The 25,329-nt window shown below is 47.4% G+C and overlaps 2 protein-coding genes across 10 annotated transcripts in view; one reads left to right on the top strand and one right to left on the bottom strand.

Moving 5' to 3' along the window:
- The first annotated feature begins 72 nt into the window (after positions 1-72).
- Positions 73-5,322, top strand: TCHP (trichoplein keratin filament binding). The gene is made up of 12 exons (XM_027689391.1): positions 73-275; positions 347-509; positions 726-782; positions 1,223-1,291; positions 1,631-1,804; positions 2,448-2,560; positions 2,884-2,950; positions 3,220-3,392; positions 3,611-3,692; positions 3,875-4,060; positions 4,135-4,248; positions 4,775-5,322. The coding sequence occupies exons 1-12, from the start codon at positions 112-114 to the stop codon at positions 4,805-4,807; spliced, it is 1,395 nt and encodes a 464-aa protein (XP_027545192.1). The 5' UTR covers positions 73-111; the 3' UTR covers positions 4,808-5,322.
- A 158-nt stretch (positions 5,323-5,480) lies between these two features.
- Positions 5,481-25,329, bottom strand: part of GIT2 (GIT ArfGAP 2) — a 32,112-nt gene continuing 12,263 nt past the window's right edge. For 4 of the 9 annotated variants that reach the window (XM_027689381.1, XM_027689384.1, XM_027689385.1 and 1 more), the window contains 7 exons: positions 20,202-20,351; positions 17,907-18,155; positions 16,450-16,539; positions 13,856-13,938; positions 13,581-13,763; positions 8,661-8,724; positions 5,481-7,851 (listed from right to left, as the gene is read on the bottom strand). In XM_027689381.1, coding sequence (XP_027545182.1) covers positions 7,639-7,851; positions 8,661-8,724; positions 13,581-13,763; positions 13,856-13,938; positions 16,450-16,539; positions 17,907-18,155; positions 20,202-20,351 — 1,032 coding nt within the window. In that variant the 3' untranslated portion in view covers positions 5,481-7,638. The remainder of the gene's footprint in view (positions 7,852-8,660; positions 8,725-13,580; positions 13,764-13,855; positions 13,939-16,449; positions 16,540-17,906; positions 18,156-20,201; positions 20,352-25,329) is intronic. The other 5 variants (XM_027689387.1, XM_027689388.1, XM_027689383.1 and 2 more) reach the window with 4 other exon arrangements.

Genomic DNA, 25,329 nt, shown 5'->3' with positions numbered 1-25,329 from the left:
CCCGAGTCCCTCCCTCCGTCCCCGCCTCCCTCCCGTTCCGCGGAGCCCGTCTCGCTGCGTCCCTCGGCGCTGCCCGTAGCGCCAGGCGCGTTGCCGAGGCAGCGGGCGGCGATGTGGCTGCTGAGGGGTCGCAGCCCGGAGCGCCGGGCGGAGCGGCGGGAGCTGGAGGAGCGGAACCGGCAGCAGTGGGAGCGCGCCAGCCGCTCCTTCGCCCGCGCCGCCGTGTGCTGCTCCCGGCAGGCGCGCTGGAGCGAGCCCCGCGTTCGCCCGCGCAGGTACGGCCGGGGGGCCGGGCAGGGTCCCGGGGGGAACCCCGGCGTCCCCCTGACACCCCGGTGTGTGGCAGCGCGGTGGCGGAGCGGCGGGAGCGGCTGGAGGAGCGGCAGGAGCGGCTGCGGCGGCTGCTGCGCGAGGAGCGGGAGGCGCTGGCGGCGGAGCTGCGGGAGCGGCGGCGGGGCGGGATGCGGAGCGAGGAGCCGCGGGGCAGCCGCGAGGAGAGCGGGACGAAGGTGAGGGCGCGGCCCGACCGGGCTCGTCCCGCATCCCGGGGCTTGTCCCGCATCCCTCCCCGTGAAGGGCCGCTCCCGTGTTTTAGCTGTGCTAGCGGGACCTGCTGGGGGTCCCCAGGAGTTCCTCGCCGTTCAGCACTTGGTGCTCTGAACCCTGGGGGGTTTGGGATGCCGAGCCCTCCCCTATCCTGACCTGACCCAGCTCTCTGTTCCCAGGTTGCTGAGCAGATGCTGCAAGAGCCCTGGAAGGAAAACAACACAGAGCTCCAGGAGGTGATGTTACTTTCTATTTAGTCTGTGCTGCCTTGAAAGTGAAATGGTTTAACTGTGTAAGAAGCCCTCTCAAAGCTGGTATTTTTAAAAAAGTCTGTTCACTCAGAGCAGATTTTCATCTTCCACAATGTAAGTATATCAGGTGCTTTTTACAGCAGTCCTTGCCATGCTGTGGTACTTTCTTATTCTTTATTCCACCCACCTGCTGCTCCAGCCCTGGTGTCAGTGTCACACTGGTGTTTCCCATGTGAGACTGACCCTCAGCTTGGGACCGGGTGGGCACCGTGGACACCCAGACCAGCTCACCTCTGCAGAGGCACATCCTGCTGGGACTTCAGGGCTGTGGCTGGGCCAGAGAGTGCTCCAGAGAGTCTGGAAGATCCCAAGGGACGGGAGAACCTCTGGCACTGATGGCCATGCCGTGTCTGTTGTGTCTCCAGGCGGAGTCACAGCTGCACAAGAAGCACGTGATAGAGGCCTGGGGTGATCAGCCAACAAATAAAAACAAGGTATGGAGGGGCAGCCCTGGTGTTTCTGTCACTGGGAGGACTCTGGTGGAGTGTGACACTTGTGCCTTTTGCCCTGGCTGGCAAACATCTTGTCTTCCCATATGGACTCGGCTCAGACGTGAGAGGAACTGGAGTTGCTGTTTGTTTGTTTTCTTTGTCTTGAATCAAATAACAACCAAGGGCACGGAGCTCATTCCCACAGCAATAGGGAGTTCTACAGGAAGGGCACTATTACCAAACCATCCAGCTTGCAGGAGGCTGATTTGTGGATCTGAGCCAGAGGCTGTTTGTTTGCATTAGCCTAACCTGAAATGCTGTATTTTCTTTTGGCTGGGAAAGGAAAAGGTAACTGAACTCAAAGAGAAGAAACGTTATGAAAACGAGTACGAAATGGCGCGAAGGGAAGAGCTGGAAAGGGTGAGACAAGAGGAAGAGAAGCATCAGCTGGAGAAGAAGAATCAAGCAGAGATGTTGCTGCAGCAGATAGAAGAACTGAAATTGCAGGAGGCAGAGGTAATCTTGAGTTTCTCCTCATTTGAGGAGAAACTTCACTTGGAAATATTGCTTCACTTGGAAATACAGCAAGCTGACCTCTTCCCTCTGGGTTTGCACTGGATGAAATCTGGGATGAAGATAGCTGTGACACAGTTTCTGTTGGTAGTGTAGACCTCTGCCTTGAATGCTGCCATATGGCTGAACCCTTGTAGCTTGTTTGCTCCTCTTGAAGGGTTCAAGGAAGTCCCTGGAAGCGTTCAAGGCCAGGTTGGACAGGGCTTGGAGCAACCTGGCATAGTGGAAGGTGTCCCTGCCCATGGCAGCAGGTTGGAACTGGATGATCTTTAAGGTCCCTTCCAACCCAAACCAGTCTGGGATTTTTGTGAAGTGGAAGTGCTGTTTTGTGCTGGATTAGATGAGAAAAAGATTTGTAGGAACTTCTAAGTGTGGCAGGTCCAGATCAAAGGCTTTGCCAGCAGGAGCTCCTCAGTGTCTCTGTGCTCTGAGCCATGAATTAGGTGAATGTGGAATATGACTGCAGGGGGGATTTTCCATGCCTGCAGAGGAACAGCATGGGGTACAAACTCTGGTCAAACAGGCTTTCTGGGATGTTGCAGCTCTCTGATGTACTCTGTCTTGGTGGTTGTTTTTTCCTTTTTAGACAAAAAAGCTGAAAAAAGAAAAAGAGAATTTATTAAAGCAGCAGTGGGAGCTGGAGAACTTGGAAGAAGAGAGGAAACAAATGGAAGAGCACCGAAGGCAGAAAGAGCTTGGGTATGACACCAAGTGGAGCTTGTTTTGGATAGAATCTGTTACTGAGTCCACAGCAGTACTTGAGGCATAAGGAGATATTCCAGCTAGCAGTGGTAGGATGTACATATTTGGATTCTGATGGACTCACCCACAACAGCCAAGGAGCAGATGCACTGGTGCCCTTTTCTTCTTTTTGTTTGTTGCAGCAGGTTCCTCTGCTGCCTCTAAGTCATGTTGTCACAGATGTACCTCCTTGAGTGCTGGTGTACAGTAACAAGGGGCTTACAGAGTCAGTTTGAATGTTTGATTTTTTTTTTAATTTTGCCTTTTTTTTTCTCCTTCAGTCGCTTTTTGAGGCATCAGTGTGGTGCCCAGTTAAAGAGACGAGCGCAGCAGATACAGGAGGAGCTGGTAAGAGATCGATTCATACTTTACTGTGTGGTGAAAAACCTTGCTCTGTGTGTTTTGTTTGTGTCTGCCTCTGATGCCTCCAGCTAATTAGTCAGGAGGTCCCTTCCAGCTTGTGCACAGGGCTGGGGCACAAAGCTCATGGGGAAGCAGCAGACAGAGCATCTTGCTGAGCACACCCTTGCCACTGTCACCAGTTACACCTGGAGAGGAGCCCTGCACACAGGCTGGAAGCCTGTTGGACAGTTGTTAATCTTGTGGTTTATCTCCAGGAGACAGACAGGCAAATCTTATCAGCCCTCCTCGAGAGAGAAAATGAGAATCATCTCCGGCAGCTGGGGGGTCGGGAACAGGCGGTGGCAGACGTGGCCTGGATGAAGCGCGTCATCGAGGAACAGCTCCAGCTGGAAAAGGAGAGGGAGGCAGAGCTAGAGACTCTTTTTACGTGAGTCTGCCCACCTCTGAACATCCTCTGAACACTGTGTGTGCTGAATGTTCCTGGTCAGAGGGTCTCAGAGGCACAGGCTGGTGGACACGCCACCTGCCTGGGAGCAAATATGAAGAGAAACCCAAATGCTCCTCTAAAGCACGAGGTAGCTCCTCTATGCCTGTGGAGCACACAGGGATTTTAACCTCAGAGATAACTCCTCCTCTCTCCTTTAGGGAAGAAGCTAAAAAAGTGTGGGAGATGATGAAAGAAGAATGGGAAAGGGAGGAGGTTGCCAGAGATCGCCTGATGAATGAGGTGATGACCCTTCTTGATGAGGTTTCTCCCTTGTCACGAAGAAACTGTTGTTCCAGTTGTAACCCTACACCCTCCAGAGGGTCACAGGCTTCTGTACCCAGGGCAGAATTTTTCTCCTTGTCTGATGTGTTTTCTGGGAACTGCTTAACCACCTTCTCCCTCCACCCTCTGCCTTCACACAGGTCTTTGCAGGCAGACAGCGCCAGATCCAAGAGAAAATCAAGTTAAACAGACGTGCGCAGGAAGAGACCCTGAAGTATCGAGAGCAGCTGATCAGAGAACTTGAAGAGGCAAAGGAACTCAGTCGGAGGGAGAAGGAGCAGGAGGAGGAACTGAAGACAGCCCACAGGCAGGAGCTGGAGGCACAGGTAGGCCGAGGTTCCCACAGACACACAGGAATGGTGAAGGTGCCAAATCTCAGCCCCAATTTCTCCGTGCCCAGGGGACAGAGCGCCGCTGGCAAGAGGAGGAAGAGCAGTGGAGGGAGGAGGAAAAAGAGGAGAGATGGGCCCGGCAGCGCCACAAGGAGCTCGTGCAGCGGGAGGGCGAGCGCAGGGTACGGTCACCCAGGGGTCACCCTGACAGCACAGGGGTCCCCCCAACACACAGGCCACCCTGACACACGAGCCCATCACGGAGGGTGATGGCATTAGGCAGCACAATTCTCAGTGTGTCTGATCCCCACCTTGGTTGTCACATGGTGCTAGAGCAGAACACTGGGCCTCTAACAGAGCTCTGTAGTTCTCTCTTAGAAATTGCTTTTCTTTTTTGCTGATATTGATACTTTAGTCCCTAATTTTTAAAGAATGTTTGAGGCAGATGCACTGCTAGTGCCTCAGACGTTATTCAGCGCCGACAATAATTTATGGGCTGCATTGAGGCAGTTGGGACAGCGCATCTCCACTGCTCGATGTCTTTGGTGTCTGTCCTGCTTTGCCTGGCTCTAAAAACAGCTGAATTTGAGTAACCCTACCTAACCCCCCCTACCCAGCAGATTACCTCCTTTGCATGTTGAATAGTGTGTGTGTGGATTAATTCTAAAGCCCATAAACCAGTTCTGGTCTTTGTTCTGACCCTGTTAGGTCTACAGTTACCCAAAGGCACCATGGACCTGAGGAACAAGCACTAAATGCAGCTCCAGACTACAGAAAGTCAACTTTGAAGACTCAAGGAACTCCTGAAATAACGATGACTCTGGGACAGGCTACAGTAGATTTGTGAAAATATTTATCTGTGGCCCAGCTGAGCAAGAGCAAATTTCTACTGCCTTCAAGAATGTGGGGGTGTGAGCACCCTCAGAGAACTGGAGTTGTGCTGATATGTTTTAGTAAGAGCTGGGCTGTGGCAACACAGCAAATAATGGGGCCCTGTGGATCTCAGCCATGAAAGAATACAAGGAACGGGAGCTGCAAACCAGGATGTGCTGTGTCAGGCTCCCACCTCTGAGAATCAGGATGTGCCTGAGTGCCCAGCTGGCTTTTAGGAGATAATTCAATGCACTTTGCACATCAGTCAGATAATGTGTGCTGTGGCACCAGTTTTTAATTGTCCAATTCCTCTCCAGAAGGTGCTGAAGACTTCATTAAATGTTGTTTTTCACTTCTGTAATAAAGAATGAATGAAACCTGAACAAGGATTTGTTTCTTTTCATGAGCAAACTACTGAAACAATAGGAGGGGAGACTCAGTTGATTATTGCACTTGATTTCTTGCTGTTTTCATTGGCAACTGCACCTTGAAATCAGTCCTGTCACAGCTCAAGGAGCTGATACAGGGCTGTGACAAAGACGGGAGTCACCCCAGCACTTTACTCAAATAGAGAAACCTTTTCCAAGATCTTTCCAGAAGCAGCAGTCAAATAAGCCCAAATTATTTCACACACCGAAAGGGTTTTAGCATTTTATAGTAATACTGTAAACAAAAGATTAGGTCAAAATATTGTACAGACAGAATGACACTGATAAATACAAGGATTTAAAAAAGGCAAAAAAGCTTTTCCTTTCCTCTGCAGCATTTTGTAAAGGAAGAGCAAGTTTGTTTACAGGGGAACAAGAGGAGATCTAGTAATAAAAGAAAAAAAACACCTTTGTTGTTTCAGGTGCTATAAACTTTGTGACTGCAGTGCTGTGTGATGGGAGGGTTAATGAACTTGCTGCTCGTGGGTTCCCCCGCTGGGTTTGAACCCCTCTGATTTCAGCATAGCTGGAGCAAGGGCTGGCAGTTACCAAAGTGTCCCTTGGGTTTGGATCAAAGGCAGGTTTAAATAAGAGATAAATAACATCATAACTCAGTGCCACCCTGCTTTGGAAAGCAGGTAAGATATGTTAAAGAACAGCACACAGAAGTGTCCTGAGACACTGAAAAAGACCAGCTGCTGCCTTTCAGTGATTCCAATTTAAGTTCCTAGAAGATTCTCACTATTTAATTGCCAGGAGCATGATTTTGAAGGAGGTTTCACAAAGGTCTTTTGCAGTTCTAATCTCAGCCTCCCTGTGTTCCCATCAGGCTAGAGATGCTTCTGGGAGTCAGAAGGGCAGAAAGGAAATAAAACCCCACAGTGAGGAACATTAATTTACTGAGTTGTCATCTCCTCTCTCCATTCCTTCCTCCCTCAGACTCTGGAAGCTAGTTACAGCATCAGGAATCCAGCAGTGTTATGGCACTTGTGTTTGGATATCCATGCAAACACACCATAATTTAAAAAGGAACCAACCCCTGCTGCAGCTCCTGAGCAGTAACAACACACTTCCAAATGGGACACAGGCAGAGCAAAAATTAGTGATTTCCTCTCCCACCTGAAATTCAGATTCCCAAAATGTCTCATTTTTGAAATCATGGACTGACACACTTTTGTGAACTGTTAGGAATGAAGAAACCTGGAGCACACGTGGCCACTGGGGACCCACCCACCCTTGGGCCAGGCAGCCTGGCAGGGGTTACTCAGTAAGTTGTCAAATTTTGAAGGATTTGCATAAAAAACTTCGGAGATATAAGAAATGTTTTCACATTTGGATATGTTGAGGTACAGAGGTTATATACCATGGCAGACACAGCTGCTTTTGCACTGGCATTCTTCTAACTTCCTTTTTTTGTTAATTAGCACAGAAACCTTTAGTGAAATTGGATGTGGAGTTACTGAGCAAGGCTGCTGCAAACAAGACGGTGCCTTGAAGATGACAGGAAAATTCTGTAGGAAACTTAAGAATGAATTACTAACTCAGAAACAAAGGATAATATTTTAACCACTAATGCCCTAAAAGTAACATCAAACATATATATTAATGGCATAGTGACAACTAAAAGAAATAACTATTAAGTTTCAAATTCCTTCCAAAACAGATAAAGTGACAAAGACCTTGTAGAGTTACACGTAACAAGCTTGGATGCCCACAACTACTATTAGTTTAGCAGACTAAAAACATATTGCACAACAGTTGATATGGGAAGAGAGAATATTCGGCTTGTACCCCGTTACCAGGATGACAAACCTCCTTCCTGCTGGTTGGCAGTGAGGGTCCCGGAGCCTTCGGAGCCTCATCCAGAGGGATCCTGGCAGGTGAGGCTCCAGGATGGACGGAGCGAGGCAGACACTGCCCTCCCATCCGTGCAGGTGGTTCCAGAGGAGTCCCACAAGCAGGATCTGAAAGCAGAACGTGGCCCCAAGGAAACATCTACAAGAGCTCGAGACAGCGCTGGGACGTGGTATTGGCTCGACAGCTATTTGCAACATGCTATTATCCATAACTACACTGGCAACACAGGCACAAAATAAGGCAGTGGGTTAAATTAATCGTAAGATTGTTAGAAAACATGCAAAAATAATACTGAGTTTAAAAAAAAAAAATTTCTTGCCCCTTTAAGTTTTTCCTCGTAAAAATTCGAATAGTCCCACACCTAGGTGTCGAAATCCAACCTTTAAAAAACAAGCCTAAAAAGCCCCGAGTGACTCAGTTGTTGTTCTCTTTGGTTGTGATGGTGACGAGCTGCTTGGCAGCCTTGGCGATGTCATAGGCGCACTGGATGACCTGCTGTGTGACCAGCTGGATGTCCGTGCTGGGGCTGCTCTCCACGGGAAGGGCCTTCCTGCACTCCGACTGCAGCCGGTAGGCACTGGAGGTCAGCAGGCGCAAGGACGTCCTCACCAGCTCCGACTTGGGCTTCTGGGGAGGGAAAGCAGAAGCTGAACTAGGCAGAACAACAAACCCTTTTCAGCAGCTGGGAGCGCTCACAAGGGCTCTTTGATGGGGGACATCTGCTGCCAGGCCCTGTCCTTCTGCATAGGCCTCTCCGCGCGGCAGGAGACGCAATTTCTCCTCTCTCATCTCAGGGAGATTTCAAGCCCCTGCCAGGCAGTGCACAGGGAATGCTGCTTCACTCTCCCGTAGGAAGTTACTCATACACATTTTCTGGTGCCTGTTTCCTGCTCCCTGCCCATGTCCTGGCTGGCAGGAGGGGACGGCGTGTCCAGGACGATCAGTGCAGACGGGCACAACAGCCTTAGATCTTTGCTGGCAGTTTTAGAAAGGTAGGTAAGGCTTTACAAGAACTCAGTCATAGAGATGTCTCTCCCTAAATTTGCTGTGAACAAACAGATCACTTTGGTGGATAGGTAACAGATCTAAACATGCCTGCAAGTAAGAAATCCAGGCACCAGCACTCAGATGGAAAAGGGGGTGAGGAGTCTAGTGAAATTCCCATATAACCACACAAATCCTCAAGCTAGATCCAAGTAGCCTCCAGTTTTGGAGGAACTACATGCAATTCTTAAGAATTTTAAGTTCAAGAGTACAATTAGAGGCCTGGATTCACACTTTAGCCCTTCCCAGTTGCCATGTTAATAAATGCAGAGGTGCAAGGTGTAAAACACCTCATAATTTCTCCCTTCCTCTGGCTTTTGGTTTTTATTATGAAGGGAAATCTATACATGGGGAATGAGGTCAAAACCATTTTGATGTTGGCAGGTACTTACTTTTGGGAACAGAGCTGCCATTTCTGTTACTGCCACATGTATTCTCTCGGAGCACGGTATATAGCTGCAAAAAGATGCACTGGGTTATTCATTCTGCAGAGACTCTCCTTCCTCTTCCAGTTCACTAGTCAGTGGCTATTACTCTAAAAACAACTACGTAACTTCGGAAAAAGCAAGAACTTAACCAACAGTGCAAAATTACTTCTTAAATTTTCATCATTCCTCACAGTGGGTTTGAGGCAATAACTGTTCACACCTGTTATACCAACTGTTGTCAGGACAGTCTCCATTTGTATGCACCTATGGAAATGTGTCTGAATATTATAGAATCACAGACTGGTTTGGGTTGGAAAGGACCTGAAAGCCCATCCAGTCCCACCCCCTGCCATGGGCAGGGACACCTTCCACTTAACCAGGTTGCTCCAAGCCCTGTCCAACCTGGCCTTGGACACTTCCAGGGATGGGGCAGCCACAGCTTCTGTGGGCAACCTGTGCCAGGGCCTTCCCACCCTCACAGGGAAGAATTTCCTCTGTATATCTCACCTAAATTTCCCCTCTGTCAGTCTGAACCCATTCCCCCTTGTCCTGTCACTGCAGTTCCTGATGAACAGTCCCCCTCCAGCTCTCCTGGAGCCCCTTCAGACACTGGAAGGTGCTCTGAGGTCTCCACACAACCCTCTCTTCTCCAGGTTGAAGAGCCCCAACTCTCCCAGCCTGTCTCCATAGGGAAGGTGCTCCAGTCCTCTTACCAACCTCACGGCCTCCTCTGGACTTGCTGCAACAGTTCATTAACTGCACATTAATTCAAACTCACATTTCTTAAACCTGCCCCCCCCCCAACAGTTTAGATACTGGAATTCATCTCCAAAGTGTACAGAGAGTGGCTCAGCTCACTGTTTGGTGGATTATTGCTGTGTGCAGGACACCATGCCCAACCACACTGGTTCATGTCAGTCAGGCACAAAGTAAAGTGAGATTCTGCAGCTTGTAAATATTTAAACAAAATCTGGTGATACAGAGGTGCTTCGGGGGAAGAAAAGGCAAATTTTTTTGCAGTCTTGACAACCAAAAGCAGATAGAAAAAATAAAAATCACTTTGTATGTGGGACCTGAGTAAGTTTATTTCCACTCCTGTGTCAGTTCATGACAAGGTGAAGCCAGGAATGCAGCACCATGCAGGTATTTTCCCTTTCTCGTTTTCCAAATGGAAAGGCCAGACCTCTACTGAGGTGGGCTGTGCCCAACTTCCCATATGGAATTCCAACCTGACTTTTTGGGTGAAGTTTAACTAAAGGTAAAACATCACATGAAGGCAATTTCAAGATGCCTTCTTGGATTAATTAATACACAGTAAACAAACAACACACAATTCTCACACAGCAGTTTGCACACACATGCATCCCCAAACTACCAACTGCTTTCACCACATGTGAGTTTAAGGCTAAATATTCTGTAATTCTGGTGACTTAGCTCATAAAGCAAAGACAGGTTCCATTAGTCCTCACTACTGGAACTAATTTCCTTCTGATTTATACACCAAATGAAATTTGGTCTGTTCAAAATAGATCTTAAAACTATTTACCATAAACTGCTGTGAAACCTATGGTAAATAGTGAAGTGTTAGTGTGCTCTGTCACAAGTCTAATTTCAAAAGACTCGTTTTTATGCTTCAAAGACTCGTTTTTAGCATAAGATAGCTCACATGATTCAGTCTTAAACATGAGTAACTCAAAAATCACTAAGTCAGAGCATTCAAGAAAACTATTCAGCATTTGCAGGTTATGGTAGGTCAGTGCCCTTTCAAGCAAAAAGAGCCCCAAAACCCACTCCCCAGTTGTTATTTATTCAGTCATCTTGCAACACCAAAGGTGCAAAAATCAGTCACTTGCAAATGCACTGAGAGAGAAGCAACACACTGGGGTCATTTCGGCAATGCAGGAAAATTGCTGTAAAAGGAATATTTCCACGTGTCTCAAATCACATGAGTTCTTCCAAACTAAAAGTGGAGAGAGGTCTCCCAAGTTCACCATCATTCCCATTCTGCTGTTGAGTTAATGATTAATCTGCTCCCTGACCAGCCACACTGAGCAGCACCCCACCACATAAAAGGGAAATTTGCTGATTAAACCTTTTGCTAACAAGGCAGAGAAAGCCCTCAGAGTAACCTGAACGAAAGACCCAGGTTAATGATGTGTTTTATTGTATGTTCTCTAGGTCAGCTGCAGTGTCCTGGAGAAATGGCTTTAGTTTATCACCTAAACACTCACTGTGAGCTTGTGAAATACTCTGACACGTGTGTTGGGTTTACACCCATTGCAGTGAGACATCAGGAAGATATTCAAGTAGTGACAGCTTGGAAAAAGAATCCATCATTACCAGTAACTTGTGTTCATCTCCTCCTCTAATCCTGACATTTGTCAGCTGGGGTTTGAACCTGAGAAGTTCTTCTAAAGAGCGTCTGACCTAAACTTCACTTTTATTTGAGGCACTTATAAACAGTATTTCAGTCAGGTTGGAAGATCCTATATAAACACATTTTTTTTTCACTGATTTGAGATACAAATGATCTCATCTGACCCCCAGCTGCACAAACACTCAGCTATCAGGTGTGAATGTTCTTCTGCACTGAGGATGTGAAACTCCTGCTTCTTTTGCAGTGGAGCACAGAAGCAGCAACCACATGTTGTGCTGTTAGTTCATAAAATCACAGAATCGTTTGGGTTGGAAGGGAACATAAAACCTCAAAGATTTATTCCTAAAGGAAGAAATTGTTCCCTGTGAGGGTGGTGAGGCCCTGGCACAGGTTGCCCAGAGGAGCTGTGGCTGCCCTATCCCTGGAAGTGTCCAAGGCCAGGTTGGAGGGGGCTTGGAGCAACCTGGGCTAGGGGAAGGTGTCCTTGCCCATGGTAGGGGCTGGAATGCGATGGTCCCTCCCAGCCCCAAGCATTCTGTGATTCTATGGTTCTATAATCATTCAGTTCCAACCAAGTTGTTGTAATTTAATTTACCTCAAAGGACAATAAACAACAGAGACAGGAGAATCCTTTACACCAGAGCCAGTTCCAGTTCAGGCTGTGATTCTGTTCCCCACCCAATCAACACTGGGAGCTGCCACTGCAGGTGCTGTCCCAGGTCTGCAGGTCCCTGATCACCCAGAGCATTTCATGCATCGCCCTCCATGACCCCCGTGCAGACGGAGCGAGAGGGAAAGAGGCAGCAGAGAGAAGGAGAAAGGACACTGTGCCTGGGAGGCAGGGACAGAGGCCAGAGTACCAAGAGGCAGGGCTGGGCTGCTGCATGGTCAGAGGCTGCAGGGGAGCTCTCTCAGCCCAGGGGAGCCGTGTGCCGGAGCAGCCGAGGCTGTGTCTGAGCTGGAGTGTGCCTGCACGCTCCAAGGGTCTGCTCAGAGCATGGGAAAAGGGGTGGGAGAGAGCAAGGAAAGAAAGGAAGAAGGTGTTTCATTAATAGATGATACTCTTGCATCATTTTTTTACTCTCCAATTATCTACACAGCACATGATTTTTCCCTACAATATTCCCACCACCAGCTTGGAGAATGTATTATTACATCCCTATTTTGGTAAGGAAGCATTCCCCTGTGTTAAGGACGCCAGGGAATAGGAAAATAAAGATCAGCAGCTTCATAGTTCAGGGTTTTGCAAGATGACACTCATCTAAGTACAGGCAAACACCCCACTCCACACATGGTACAAGAAAACAAAAATGAACTAACAGGTTGTTTAAACATCTGATCAGTTTAACAGTGAAAGCCAGGTGTGTTCTATTGTTTCTTTCAATGATTTTTTAAAAATTCAAATACTGTAAACTGTGATATACACATAAACTAAACACTAAACATTTAAAGCTTCTCTTACTGTTGCTTCTCTGTGAGAAACAAGTAATAAGGGATTGCAGTGGAAAAGGTTCTGGCCAAGGGCACTGAGCTCAGCACAAGCACGTTAGAACTCACCATTCAGCGTCAGGGGGAGAGGCCGCCCTGGCCCTTCTAAAAATAGAAAAGTACAAGGAGGAAAAAACACAGAACCAAAGTGGCCCCATTGTTGTGCACTTCTCTGAGCGAGGCAGGAAGTGAGGGCTCAACCCAAACCACTGCTGCTCCTCGCAGAGGGCACAGGGGCTGGAGCAGAGCGAGGACCCGCCCGCCTGCAGGGTCTGACTTCCTGGGGACCAAAGTGTTCCAGCCCTAAAATGCATTAACACCTGGGAATATGTAATTCTTATTTACAGCCTTCTAGAAGAGCTATGTGGGAGCACCACCTGATGATCAGCAAGGGCAGTATCACTTTTACTCACTCACAGCTATGCTGGATATTAATTGTTCAGGTGGATCAGAAGTTCCCTGAGGGAGCCAAAGCTGCTGCAAGCTGATGTGCTGAGTCAGTGCCCTGCTTACTCAGCTGTGCCTAAACCCAACAGTTCAAAATACTTTTTGTTGGTACATTATCTGTACTAACACCTCAGAAGAAAGGCAATTTATCCCTCCTTTGTAATTTTCTCCTAAAACAAGCCCAGGTGTAACTATCAAATATGTGTGGGGTGTCCTTACCTAGGGACACAGAGGTGTGAAGATCCAAGAGAAACTTGTAGTAAGTTCTCTGTAACACTTTTGATTTTTATCTAAACCAACACTTACTTGTTGTAGCAGAACTGCACAAGCTAAGGGCAGCTGCCAGGGCAGAACTGCGGCCAGAACCCACTCACAAGGGGGTTGGTCACTCGTTCCCAGTCACCCTGTGGTGCAGGGACTAGGACACCAGGAAACACCAGACCTACACATTTTATAGGTGTGAAATGGAGGGGCTGTACTTTTCACCTTCATGTGCACTACAGGTGAAAACACCAGAAGAATTTTCCTTGTTTCTCACCAACTGCAGAGCTCTTCCAGCACTCACCCCTTACCTGTCATGCTTGTTCTCCTGTGCCGCTCGCAGCAGCTCCTGAATGTTCTTGGTGATCTGCTCAGTCTTCCGAATCACATCTTCTGTACTGGGCAAACTGGAGCTGGGGGCTGGGTCTGTGTCCTCAGGGATGGATCCCTCCCCCTGCCAGACAACACTCCGCTGCCTGCCCTTCCTGCCCAACCTGCAGGGGAACAAGGCAGGGGTCAGCCTGGGGGCACACCTGGCTGGGGACACACGTGGAACTGGGTGTCAGCCCAGCGTCACAGCACCTACCCCGGCTCCTCCAGTTCCACAGGGGTGGTGGGGTTGTCGTAGTCACTCTCGGACACGCTGCTCTGCTTCTCCAGCTTTGAGGCCTGCAAGGAACACAGATTGATTTCAGCCTGTGCAGGGAAGAGCAGCCCTGGGCTGTGCCACTGCTATTCCCGTGTACGTGGGCTTGCTCTCAGCACAACAGCTCCCGCACCAGCTGCTGTCCCCAGAGCCTGCTGTGCCCCCTCACCCCACACCAGGCTCCTGCTGCAGCTTGTACCTGAGGCCCTGGGCACTGCCAGCACAGCACAGCCCCACCAGCCCGAGCACCAGGCACCCAGCGGGGCAGGACAGACAGACAGACACACCTCCTTCCCCTGCCAATGAAAATGCCCTGAGGGCACACAGGGAGAATCCCATCAGGAGGAGAGGCCAAATGGAGAGGGCAGGACCATGAAACAGGAGCCTGAACAGTGAGCATGAGCCCACTGGAGAGGGGTAGAACCCCAGGGAGAAAGAGGCCAGACCAAGAGCAGGAGGCCCATTGCAGAGCAGAGGCCAGAGCCCACGTGGGAGGCTGAACACAGAGAGGAAACCAAACCCAGCGTGGGAGGGTGAAACAAGAACTGAGGCCCCACACAGGGCGTGAGGCTGAACCAAGTGAGGGAGGCCATGACAGAGGAGAGGCCAAATCAAGCACCGGGGTCTGACACCAGAGCCTGTCCCTGGGGAGCCCTGCAAAATGGAAGACCAAAATGAGGGTTGAAGATGTGGCAATGGGAAAGCCAAAATAAAGACAGGAGATGGCTGGAGGACAAACTGTGGGTGGAAAACCAAAGGGCACAGAATGGAGGAGACTTGGAGCCCGCTACAGTTCGGAGGCTGACACAAGAACAGATAAGGCCCATTGCAGACTAAAGCCCAAAACGGTGTGGGGTGCCAAAATGTGAGGAGTTGAGGCCACTGAAGGCTTGATACTGATACAAGGCTGGGAGGTCAAATAAGTGAGAGACGTGGGCCCAGAGCAGAGCACAGGATGCAACAAGGGTGGGAGGCCCAACCATCAGGAACAGATGGCCATGGAAGAATGGTGTCAAAAGGAGAGCAGGGCAAATTCCAAAGTAGAAGCTAAAATGAGGGAAGGAGGGATGCAGGGAAGCAGAGACTGGACACTGGACAGAGCACTGTAGGCCCATTGCAAAGTGGGAGGCTGATCCCAGAGACAAGGTGGGATGAAGAATGGAATACCAAAATGAGCTTGGAGGCCAAATCCGCAGCCAGGCCCCAGGATCACCACACATCCACTTACTGTAGTCTTTTAAAAACTGCACAGCCCATCAGAAGTGCCCACTACAGCTTGTCCATTTGCAAACATGTCACACCAGTGTCACTCTGCACAGAGATCAGCAGCTCAGGGTCCTCCACAAACCCTGCTGAACAATCAGCCTTGGGGCTCTCCAGAAACCCTGAAGTCATGAGGAGGGAATCTCAAGTGTTAGACTGCAAGGAACACCTCCAACCTGCATCCCTGATCCATACACTTAGGAATCTGCTTACGAAATAATACTTCTACCTCAAGAACAGAGCAAAAATGTGACCAGGAACTGATTTCATTGGCTGAGACCCAGTAGGTTTGTTAAACACTCATCCAATGTTAAACCATGGACCCTTTAAAGTTACTCTGCACAGAAGGAAAAAAAACGGTATTTTTTGAACATTCCTTAGAACAGCTGGTAAAGATCAACTGTAAAAGTGACACGATTTGAAGATAAACTATCATATGTAGGGTCTGACCTTTCCCCTCTCCCAGATGTAGAGACATCAACACAAATAGTGCAGAGCTCTATTATATGGTCAGAAAAACAAACCACAACAATGAATCACAAAGAATGGGGTACTATGGAATCACTAATATAGAATCAGCATAGAATAAAAACAAAACAAACCCTCTGTAAGCTTCTAGTACCACACAGCACTGCTATCAGCTGGAGCCAAATCCAGATTTCCTTTTGACCAAGCAGGATATTTCTCTGAAATTTTTATCATCCATCCCTACTTGCAAATCTAATATTTTCTGCACTGATATGTTCAAAGACTGTACAGTCAAAATCAAATGGGGAGAAGAAGAAATTAAAAAGGAGGTTCTGTGTCCTGGCAGGGAGAGGTCAGAGTATGGCCATTCAACATCTAAACCCCCAAACTTGTTATCCATAAGACAAACAGTCAGTCAGGCCCATCTGGATTGGTGCAAAGTGCAGCCCCCAAGAAAAGCAGCTTTGAAGCCAGGCCTCATGCAGTGCTTTTAGTCAGCAGGGAGAGTTGTACATCGGCTTAGAAATATCAGCGAGCGCCTGGAAAATCACTGTCCAAGCAGCAACCAACTTGTCTTCTGGTGTTGTGCAGCTGAACAAGTGATCTGAGAACTGTGTGTGGTGTTAAACGCCAGAGATTGTGAAGTTAGAAAGAGGCAAGTGCCCACAGCGTGTGGGAGAAGGAATGAAGGGATGAGTTCTGCTCCATGCAGAAGGCCAGGCAGCAGGAGAGGAGGAAGAGAGAGGCATTTGGCTCTGGGGAGATGTCACCTCCTCCAGGGAAAAGGTGGGAAGGTACTTAACCCTTCGTGTGCTCTCATCCCTTGACCAGGAAAGCGTGGAGGGGAAGGAAGGTAGAGATGAAGAGGAGGTCACAAACGCACTCCTCCCGATCTAAAAATGGGAAAGAGAAAAACACTCGGGAAAAACCACAAACAAAACACAAATAAACTCTTAACTTAAATAAAGGAACATTCTTAAAACCATGGAGATGACAAAGCAAGAATGATTTTGAGAGTTCGGCTTAGCCTGAGTGGACTTAATTCTTTCAAAATACAATTGATGTCACCCTAATATTGACACTCCAGAGATGCCAAATTCCACAGAGAACAAAATATATTCACAATGCCAAATTAACTAACTCCACATAACAAATCAATGTTCAAACCAAGTGACCAAAGGACCTATACAGGGCACTGTCATGTTTTGCAAACACTATCACACACAAATGAATTTTGACATTTCTTTCTGCCAGAACTGCCTTTGTATCAACATGCCAATATAATTCAAAATGATCCAGATGTCACAGTTTAAATTAATTAATTGGAGGCGAGGAAAAACCCAGCAGACAAATTTCTGCACTGATTCCCTGGTGCATTCAATTGTCTTTTTGGAATGTGCATGGAACGTTTGCCCTCCCTCATGCCGTAACTTCAAAATATATTTTAAAGGTCTTAATCATTTAACTGGAAGGAAATACAAGACAGTGCTACCAACAGGGAAAGATGCTGTAAGAAATCCACAAATTTTAAATATGTGTCTAAAAAATACTGTCTGGTGTTTCTGCTCATGGGGAAATCTAAAAAGATACAACAAAAAATTAACTGTACTAGTTAATTCAATGCACTCATTAATTAAATGCACTGTGTGTGCTGGGTCACTTATGTAAAGTGTGAACACCTCAGTACAAAATTTCTTTAGTAACAGGAAACTCCCTCTCCACTATTTGCACATCACACAGGAAAATACTAAACCAGAAGAATCTGACTGACAGATCTAAATCATCTCCAGCCTTCAGCTGCAAACTCAGAATAAGAAACTGGTGGTCTGTGGAAAACTCAGCTTAAATTTTACTTTTTCAAGGTGGTTCTGAAGTTCCACAAGTTGGCACCTGTCTGTATACGAAGAAATACATGAATTTTACCTGCCTTCTTTGAATACTACTTTCCCTCCTTCCTCATTTTCAAACAGTTACATTTTGATATTTGGCATATATATTGTGGTTAAAAAAAAAAAGCTGAGCAGAAGCCAAAAGCTCCAGTTTACATGTTCCAGAACTGCTATAGCTTCTACTTTTCAAACCATCAGGCTCCTGCAGACATGTTAATACAGCAAACATGAACAATTCTCACAGTTCTTATTCCCTCTGTTTTTTTCCCCTCTGAGGCAGAGCTGAGCAGCGTCGGTGAACGAGCAGAGCTGGAAGAGCCAGGAAAGCTGAACATGAGAAGAAATGCAGAAGCAGCAGCAGTTTTACTCACGTGTGGAGGGAAGGGCTGCAGCCTTGGGCTGTTTTCCTCTGGGTAGGTGACCTCCCCCATGGGCAGGTAGGGCTTCTGCCCCGAGCCAGTCTCGTACATGGACATGGGCCTGCTGCCCCGGGCCGACGGGCGCCGCTTTAAGGAGGAATTGGTGGTGGGGTCTGGGTACTCAGAACCACTTTGGACCTGATAGATATTGGTTGTGGCCTGTCTTCTGAGGTTGGTATTTTCACTCTGTAGCGTTTGAAGCTGAAAGAAATGTTTAGCAGTGTTTGTTTCCTAACAGCAAGTGCCAAGATCAAACTGCCCATGCAATACACGCTTGTCAGCTTTAATACCAAATCCAGTTACTGGTAGCTGGGGGTTCATTTCTTTTTCAAAATCTACTTGACTTGCTTGGTATAAGCATAGAAACATCTGTGTTCCAGATGTGGAAATATTTAGGTGCTGATTTCCAGCACTGCAAGCTAATTTAGATCTTAACACTAGGTGCTGTAGTTCAAAACACACGATCCATTCCTTCCAGGCTGATGTACTGGCACAGGAATGGTGGGATATAATGAGGTTGTGAGGGAAAGGACTGACAACACAACAGTTTTCCAAGCAAAGTGATCCATTTCAGCAGCCAATACTAGAACTTAGCAGACTTTAACATAAGGCCCATGAAATGTGACAATGCCAGAACTGCAGCACAGACACCAGAGGCAGCACAAAGGAACTCGAGCTTGCTCTGCAAAGCAAGGAGAAAATTTAGCTTATGAAAATTAAGCATCAGCTACTGCTTTCTAAGAAGCCAAGAAGAAAGCATTTTAAAGCTTTTTATTATTACTTGACTGATAGTAAAAATGCACCAATTCTGTTTTATTTGGTGGAGTTACTCGGAGTAAGTTTGCTATATTAACACATCAGAAAGAAAAGATTCAGTAAAGAACACTGCAGCACAGCAGTGATTTCCCTCCTTCTACACCACATAAATATACTAAAGCCTCATTAATTTATAGGCTCTGAAGATTCTTTTTTACCCTAAATACACTATATCTGTTTAAAGAAACTCAATGTAAGTGGAAAGTTAATTCAGTTGATGCAAGAGAAATGCTCAACCAGTACAAGCTGCTAAAAGACCAAGGAAACACCGTGAGATCCCCCAGTATTCACCATTCCAGCAGATCTGAACACAACAGAAGAGAACGTTGGCCCTTAACAAACAAGGATATTCCAACCTGCTGAATTAGCTTGGCCTCAGGTACAAAGAGCTGAACAGTCCCACCACCCTCCAAAGCATCAACCTCTGCCCAGAACAGCAGGTTCACCTGCACAAGCACAGCCTGAACAACTTTCTCTACATGTCACTCTTGCAGGATTTTAATTATTTGGAAAATAGGATTTTAAACACTAATTAAAGGGATTAATCTGAGGAAGCAGTCAGTCCTTTCTAGCTACCATGTCAGGCAGCAGACTGAACTCAGTACAGAGATAAATTCTACTTAACCCCACAAAAACCTCTATTTGCAAAGCACACAACAAATTCTTGGTTTGTTTATATAAGGAATTAGAGGTCTGGCTTCCAAACTCAGATTTTTGAGCTTTTAATTCAGGATTTTAGCATAAATGCTCAGTTTTCTCTTTGTATCAGACCAGCTATGCATAGTAACTTGTGCTGTAAATGAGACACCTCTACTTTACCTTTGTCCAGACAAACCCACAGTGCAGGTTTAAGGCAGGAATTGAGTTTACCACTATGTCCTATAGGTGCTATTTCCCATGGATTCAAACACAGGCAAACAAATAAATCTTGGCCTCCTGGTATACAAGAACTTCATACTGTATTGTCACATTGCAGACCATTCTGTACAGCCAAACTAGGTTGGATTTTAATTTCTCTTCATTCCAGCTAGGCTTAATAACAGGAAAAACCCGCCAACATATTTACTGGGAAAGTTGGAAGTACATTATATAGATGGCACCTACTTCCTCATTGTTTAAAGACAATAAAAACACACAAGACTTGCAAAAACTGTCTTGTTACTCAAAAAACTTATGTCAAAGTTTTGACATAAGTCAAATCATCATCATGATTTGTTGGGTCAGATCAGCATCAGCTCCACAAAAAACAACATTCAAAGCATGTGTTGCACATAAATATTTATAGTATCATATCTGACCCCAGAGCAGATCTTTAAAATGAGTTTTCTCACTATCCCAATATTGGGTTATTGCATCCTCAGCTCCAGCAGTTTTATTCTAATAACTTCAGACACCCCAAGAGCTGAGGGGTTACAGAGTTGTGCCTGTTACCTTTTTCTGCATGATCCTCAGCTCATCACTCAGGTTGATGTTCACTTTCATTAACTGCTGAATCTTCACCTCAGAAGCCACCAAAGCATTTTTAACTTGCATATATTCCTGGGCTGTCACTGGTCCATCTGACAAGTCTGAATCCAGGCTCTAGGAACAGGAACGGAAAAATACGTAAACCATTGAGAAAGAAGGAAACAAAACAATGACATTTCTACAGCTTTTCATGTGTTTACTTCAAAAGAATCACAGTTCAATCTAAGTTAAATTAATAAGATCCATTAATTAGCATCATTTTAGTCCACTACAAAAGAAATCTGCTGTCAATCAACTCTTAGCTTCTCTAAAAACATTTGTCTCAGCATTTCAGTGACAAAATACTGTTTTCATAAGGATTTTTTAAAATATGCAATAAAGAACTGGAAAGTCATAAAAGATAGATTGCTAAACATCCAGTGTGCATATCATCAGGGAAAAATCATTCATTCATGGCTAGGCTTCGCGAACGAAGATTTGGGAAGGGCTCTACCCATTTTTCATGCAAGCGCGTTGGTGGCTAAAAAGGCCAATACGAGAAAGGCAAGTCCGGTTGCAAAAGACACAGCAGAAAGACTCCTTAGATGGTATATTCTGCAAGGTTCGATTCTTTCTGCGTTGTCTTTTCTCCTCAAGAGTGATCCTGCGTGCCTTCTCAAAAGCATCAGCAGCGTTATAAATGGTCTGTCTCCAGGCCTCCCGATTAGAGGCCAGAGTGGACCAGTTATGGTGATCAATATGCCCGAGGCTGAGTTGTTGCTTCAGGGAGTCCTTGTATCTTTTCTTTGGAGCTCCTCTCTTGCGGCAGCCAGTGGCAAGTTCACCATAGAGCAGGATCTTAGGGAGGCGGTGGTCCTTCATCCTAGAGATGTGCCCTGCCCAACGCAGTTGCGTTCTCAGGAGCATGGCCTCAATACTTGTGATTGCTGCCTGTTCGAGAACAGATGTATTGGTCACATAGTCTGACCAATGGATGTTAAGGATTGTACGGAGGCAGCGTTGATGGAAGCGTTCTAGGAGACGCAGGTGGTGGCGGTAGATGACCCATGATTCGGAACCATATAAAAGAGTAGACAGCACTATGGCTCTGTAAACACTGATCTTGGTGCTTTTCTTCAAGTGTTTATTACGCCAAACTCGTTTATGGAGTTTTCCAAAAGCACTGTATGCCTTCGCTAACCTATTGTCTATCTCCCCATCAATCTTACCATCTGAGGAGATGAGGCTGCCTAGGTAATTAAACTGTTGGACTGAATTGAGTTCTGACTGGCCGATGGTGATGTGGGGACGGTGGGGGACTTCCTGAGGTGCAGGCTGATGGAGAACTTCTGTCTTCTTTAAGCTGACTTCCAGCCCAAAGAGCTCAGCAGCCTCTGCAAAGCAGGATGTTAAACGCTGCAGAGCTGCTTCTGTGTGGGCAACAAGGGCGGCGTCATCAGCATAGAGCAGCTCCCGGACAAGATGGTTTAGGGTCTTAGTATGGGCCTTCAGTCGCCTTAGGTTGAATAGGCTTCCATCAGTACGATATCGAATGTAGATACCGTCCTGATCATCGAGGTCTGCCGAGGCCCTTTGAAGCATCATACTGAAAAAGACTGTGAATAGGGTAGGAGCGAGAACGCAGCCTTGTTTCACACCATTCTTTATTAGAAAGGGCTCAGAAAGTGTGTTGCCATATCTGACTTGGCCGTGCTGATCCTCATGAAGTGAGATGATCATTTTAAGGAACTTGGGGGGACAACCTAAACGTTCCAAAATCTGCCAAAGACCTTTTCTGCTCACAGTATCGAAAGCCTTGGTGAGGTCGACAAAGGTTACATAGAGACCTTTGTTCTGTTCCCTACACTTCTCTTGCAGTTGTCTGAGAACAAATATCATGTCTGTGGTGCTCCTGTTGGCTCTGAAGCCACACTGACTTTCAGGTAGAATTTCTTCTGCTATAGCGGGTATTAGTCTGTTCAGGAGTATTCTTGCCAAGATTTTGCCAGCAATGGAGAGCAGAGTAATACCACGGTAATTTGAACAGTCTGATTTAGTACCTTTCTTCTTATACAAGGTGATGATGACTGCATCACGAAGGTCTGAAGGTAGTTCGCCTAGTTCCCAACAGCGCACCACAAGCTCATGAAATTTAGCATGGAGTGCAAGGCCCCCATGTTTCCAGACTTCAGGTGGAATTCCATCAACCCCAGCTGCCTTGCCGATTTTCACCTGCTGTATGGCCTTGAGGGTTTCTCCTAGAGTGGGGGCAGTATCCAATTCGTATTTCACTGGTTGTTGTGTGATGGACTGAATTGCTGAGTCTTGTACTACACGGTTGGTACTGAAAAGAGTCTGAAAGTGTTCAGACCATCTATTCAGAATGGAGGTTTGATCTGTCAGAAGCGTTTGACCATCTGCACTGAGTAGTGGGCTTTGGACTTGGTATGTAGGCCCGTATGCTGTTTTCAGGGCCTCATAGAATCCTTTGTGATCCCCCGTATCTGCACATAGTTGAGTTTTTGCAGCTAGATCGGTCCACCATTTGTTCTGGATGTCACGGAGTTTCTGTTGGAGCTTGCTGCAAGCAAGACGAAAGGCTGTTTTTCTAGCGTGACAGGAAGGCAGTGCAAGATGTGCTTGGTGGGCGGTTCTCTTCTTCCTCAACAATTCCTGGATTTCTTGATTATTTTCATCAAACCAGTCCTTGTTCTTCTTGAGGGAGAACCCTAAGGATTCTTCAGAGGATTGCAGGATGCTACTTTTAATATGCTGCCAAATTGTTTCGGGAGAGGAAACTGCAGAATCTGTGGAATGGTTATCAAGCTTAGTTTGAAGGTTTGCCTGGAATCTTTCTCTTACTGTGGCTGATTGGAGATCGTTAACTTGGAGTCTTCTCCTTGGGATACTGCCCCTCTTGGGTTTGAATTTGAGATAAAGGTTGAGTTTACAGCGCACAAGCCGATGGTCTGTTTGACATTCTGCGCTGGGCATCACGCGGGTATGGAGGACATCGCGGACATCTCTCCGTCGCACCAAGACATAATCAATGAGGTGCCAGTGCTTAGACCTGGGGTGCATCCAGGTTGTCTTCAGACTATTTTTCTGCTGAAAGATAGTATTGGTGATGGTGAACTGTTGCTCCGCACAGAATTCTAGCAGAAGTCGACCATTATCGTTGCAGTTTCCAACACCATGCTTGCCTAATACTCCTTTCCAGGCTTCAAAATTCTTACCTACTCTGGCGTTGAAATCACCAAGGATAATGATCTTATCATCTGCGGGCACCTTTTGGGTAAGACAGCGCAGGTCAGTGTAAAATTTATCTTTTTCAGCAGGGTCAGCTTGGAGAGTTGGGGCATATATACTGAAGATGACAACGTGTTGCTTGTTGTTTAGTGGAAGGCGTAGGGAGATAATGCGGTCAGAGTGACCTGTCGGCAGATTTTCGAGTTTAGGGACAATGGAGTTTTTGATCATGAAGCCGACACCTGAGAGATGTTTTTCGGTTCTGGGCTTACCTGACCAGAAGAGTGTGTAACCGGCACCATGTTCTCTGAGGCTGCCTTCCTCGTGAAGGCGAACTTCACTGAGAGCAGCAATGTCGATGTTGAGACGACCCAGTTCATGGGCAATTAGGGCAGAACGTCGCTCAGGACGACCACTATTGGCAGAATCGAGCATGGTTCTGATGTTCCAACATGCTAGATTTAATTTGAGTACACCTTTGGAGGCAGGTGCATGCCTTTGACTTTTGCTCTTTGTGCGACCGCATTGGAAGAAGATGCCCGTCGGTCTGCGGTTAACCAACCGGGTGAAGGTGGAGATGAGCTTTGTTTAGGCCACCTTTTCTAGGCCCCTCTCCGAGTGGAGCAAGCAGTGCTGTCCTTGAAAAGGCTGCTTGGTCGTTCAGGGTGCTGCCCCAAGAGACTCTCATCTCCGTCAGTCTCAAATGACCAATATCCTGAACCGCCTGTATGCAGGGTTGAGTCTGCGGCTCCCAGTGCATCTTTCACCTACCGTTTCGACCCTCGCCCGTCGCTACAGGACTTTTTGCATGTGGGTAAAGCCTTCAAGCCTGCGCAATGGATTTTTTAGGTGAGATGCAGTATGCGCGGAACTGAACCCACCCTTTAATCCTGAGGTTCATCTGCCAGGGCCGAGCAAGCTTGGACGGTGGCAGCGAGGTCCTCAGGACGTAGGTTTGATTAGAGTGACCTTCTCTGAGATGGATGGCCTTCCAGGGCTAAGCGAGCTCCATCTGCCCGGGTTTGGGATGAGAGTTGTCCTTCTCCTAGGATGACTGCCAGAAGGCTAATGAGCTCATCCTGCCCAGGGATGTAGTTTATCCGGTCCTATGGTTTTGACCTGTCTGGCATGGGCGACCCTACCGAAGGCATGAACCCTCGCCAGCATAGCTCGCAACCACACAGGGGTACATAGGCTACGTTCCTGTTAGAACGATTTGGGCAAGTCTTTTATTTCCAGTAACAACCCTTTGTCCTGCCCACTCTTTCAGGTTGTAACAGAGCAAAGCAAATATATCCAGAACATGCCAAACCTGGGCAGTAGCCGCAGGAGAGCCAAAACGAAAGAAATAAATAGACAAACAAACAAACAAACAAACAAACAAACTGACCAACCGTTCTGGCCCCCGTACCTGTCCAGGGCTGAGGTACCTTACAAGGCCCCAGCCTGGCCGGGACCCCCATCAATCAAAAGAACCCTCTGTCCACCCAGACCTTATCCTTCCCCCACTGTGTTACCACAAATTCCAGGTGCACTGCTCACATGTGATGTGATGTTTCATACGGGACAGCCCTGCTCTCCCACCCGCCAGTTGAAGGACCCCCATGGCCAGCTCAACACCCATCCCTCTGCTCCGTCCCCCTCCCCCTCTCCCTCCCTCCCCAAACCTGGAACGGCAAACCTCTGTGTGCTCCGAAGCTGTGCTCTCATCTTCCCCGGGGGTGCAGTGCTCGCTAGCAAGGCTCCCCCTTTCTCTCCTTTCTCCTGCCGCGGCCTTGCCTGGGGTCCAAAACCGCGCGCGCAGAGCGCGCGCGGCGCGAAGCCCCCGGGCCGGCGCGGCGTCCTGCACAGCGCCTGCAGCAGC

Source organism: Neopelma chrysocephalum, unplaced genomic scaffold, assembly GCF_003984885.1.
Source record: "Neopelma chrysocephalum unplaced genomic scaffold, ASM398488v2 Primary Assembly neopelma1_77, whole genome shotgun sequence".
NCBI lineage: Eukaryota > Metazoa > Chordata > Aves > Passeriformes > Pipridae > Neopelma > Neopelma chrysocephalum.
This window is presented reverse-complemented; position numbering and strand designations above follow the sequence as displayed.

Bases quoted from the DNA above. Each gene is read 5' to 3' on its own strand.
- TCHP (XM_027689391.1), top strand. From the start codon at position 112: ATGTGGCTGCTGAGGGGTCGCAGCCCGGAGCGCCGGGCGGAGCGGCGG. The intron at 1,805-2,447 runs GTAATCTTGAGT...TTTCCTTTTTAG, and splicing joins TGAAATTGCAGGAGGCAGAG to ACAAAAAAGCTGAAAAAAGA. The intron at 2,951-3,219 runs GTAAGAGATCGA...GTTTATCTCCAG, and splicing joins AGCAGATACAGGAGGAGCTG to GAGACAGACAGGCAAATCTT.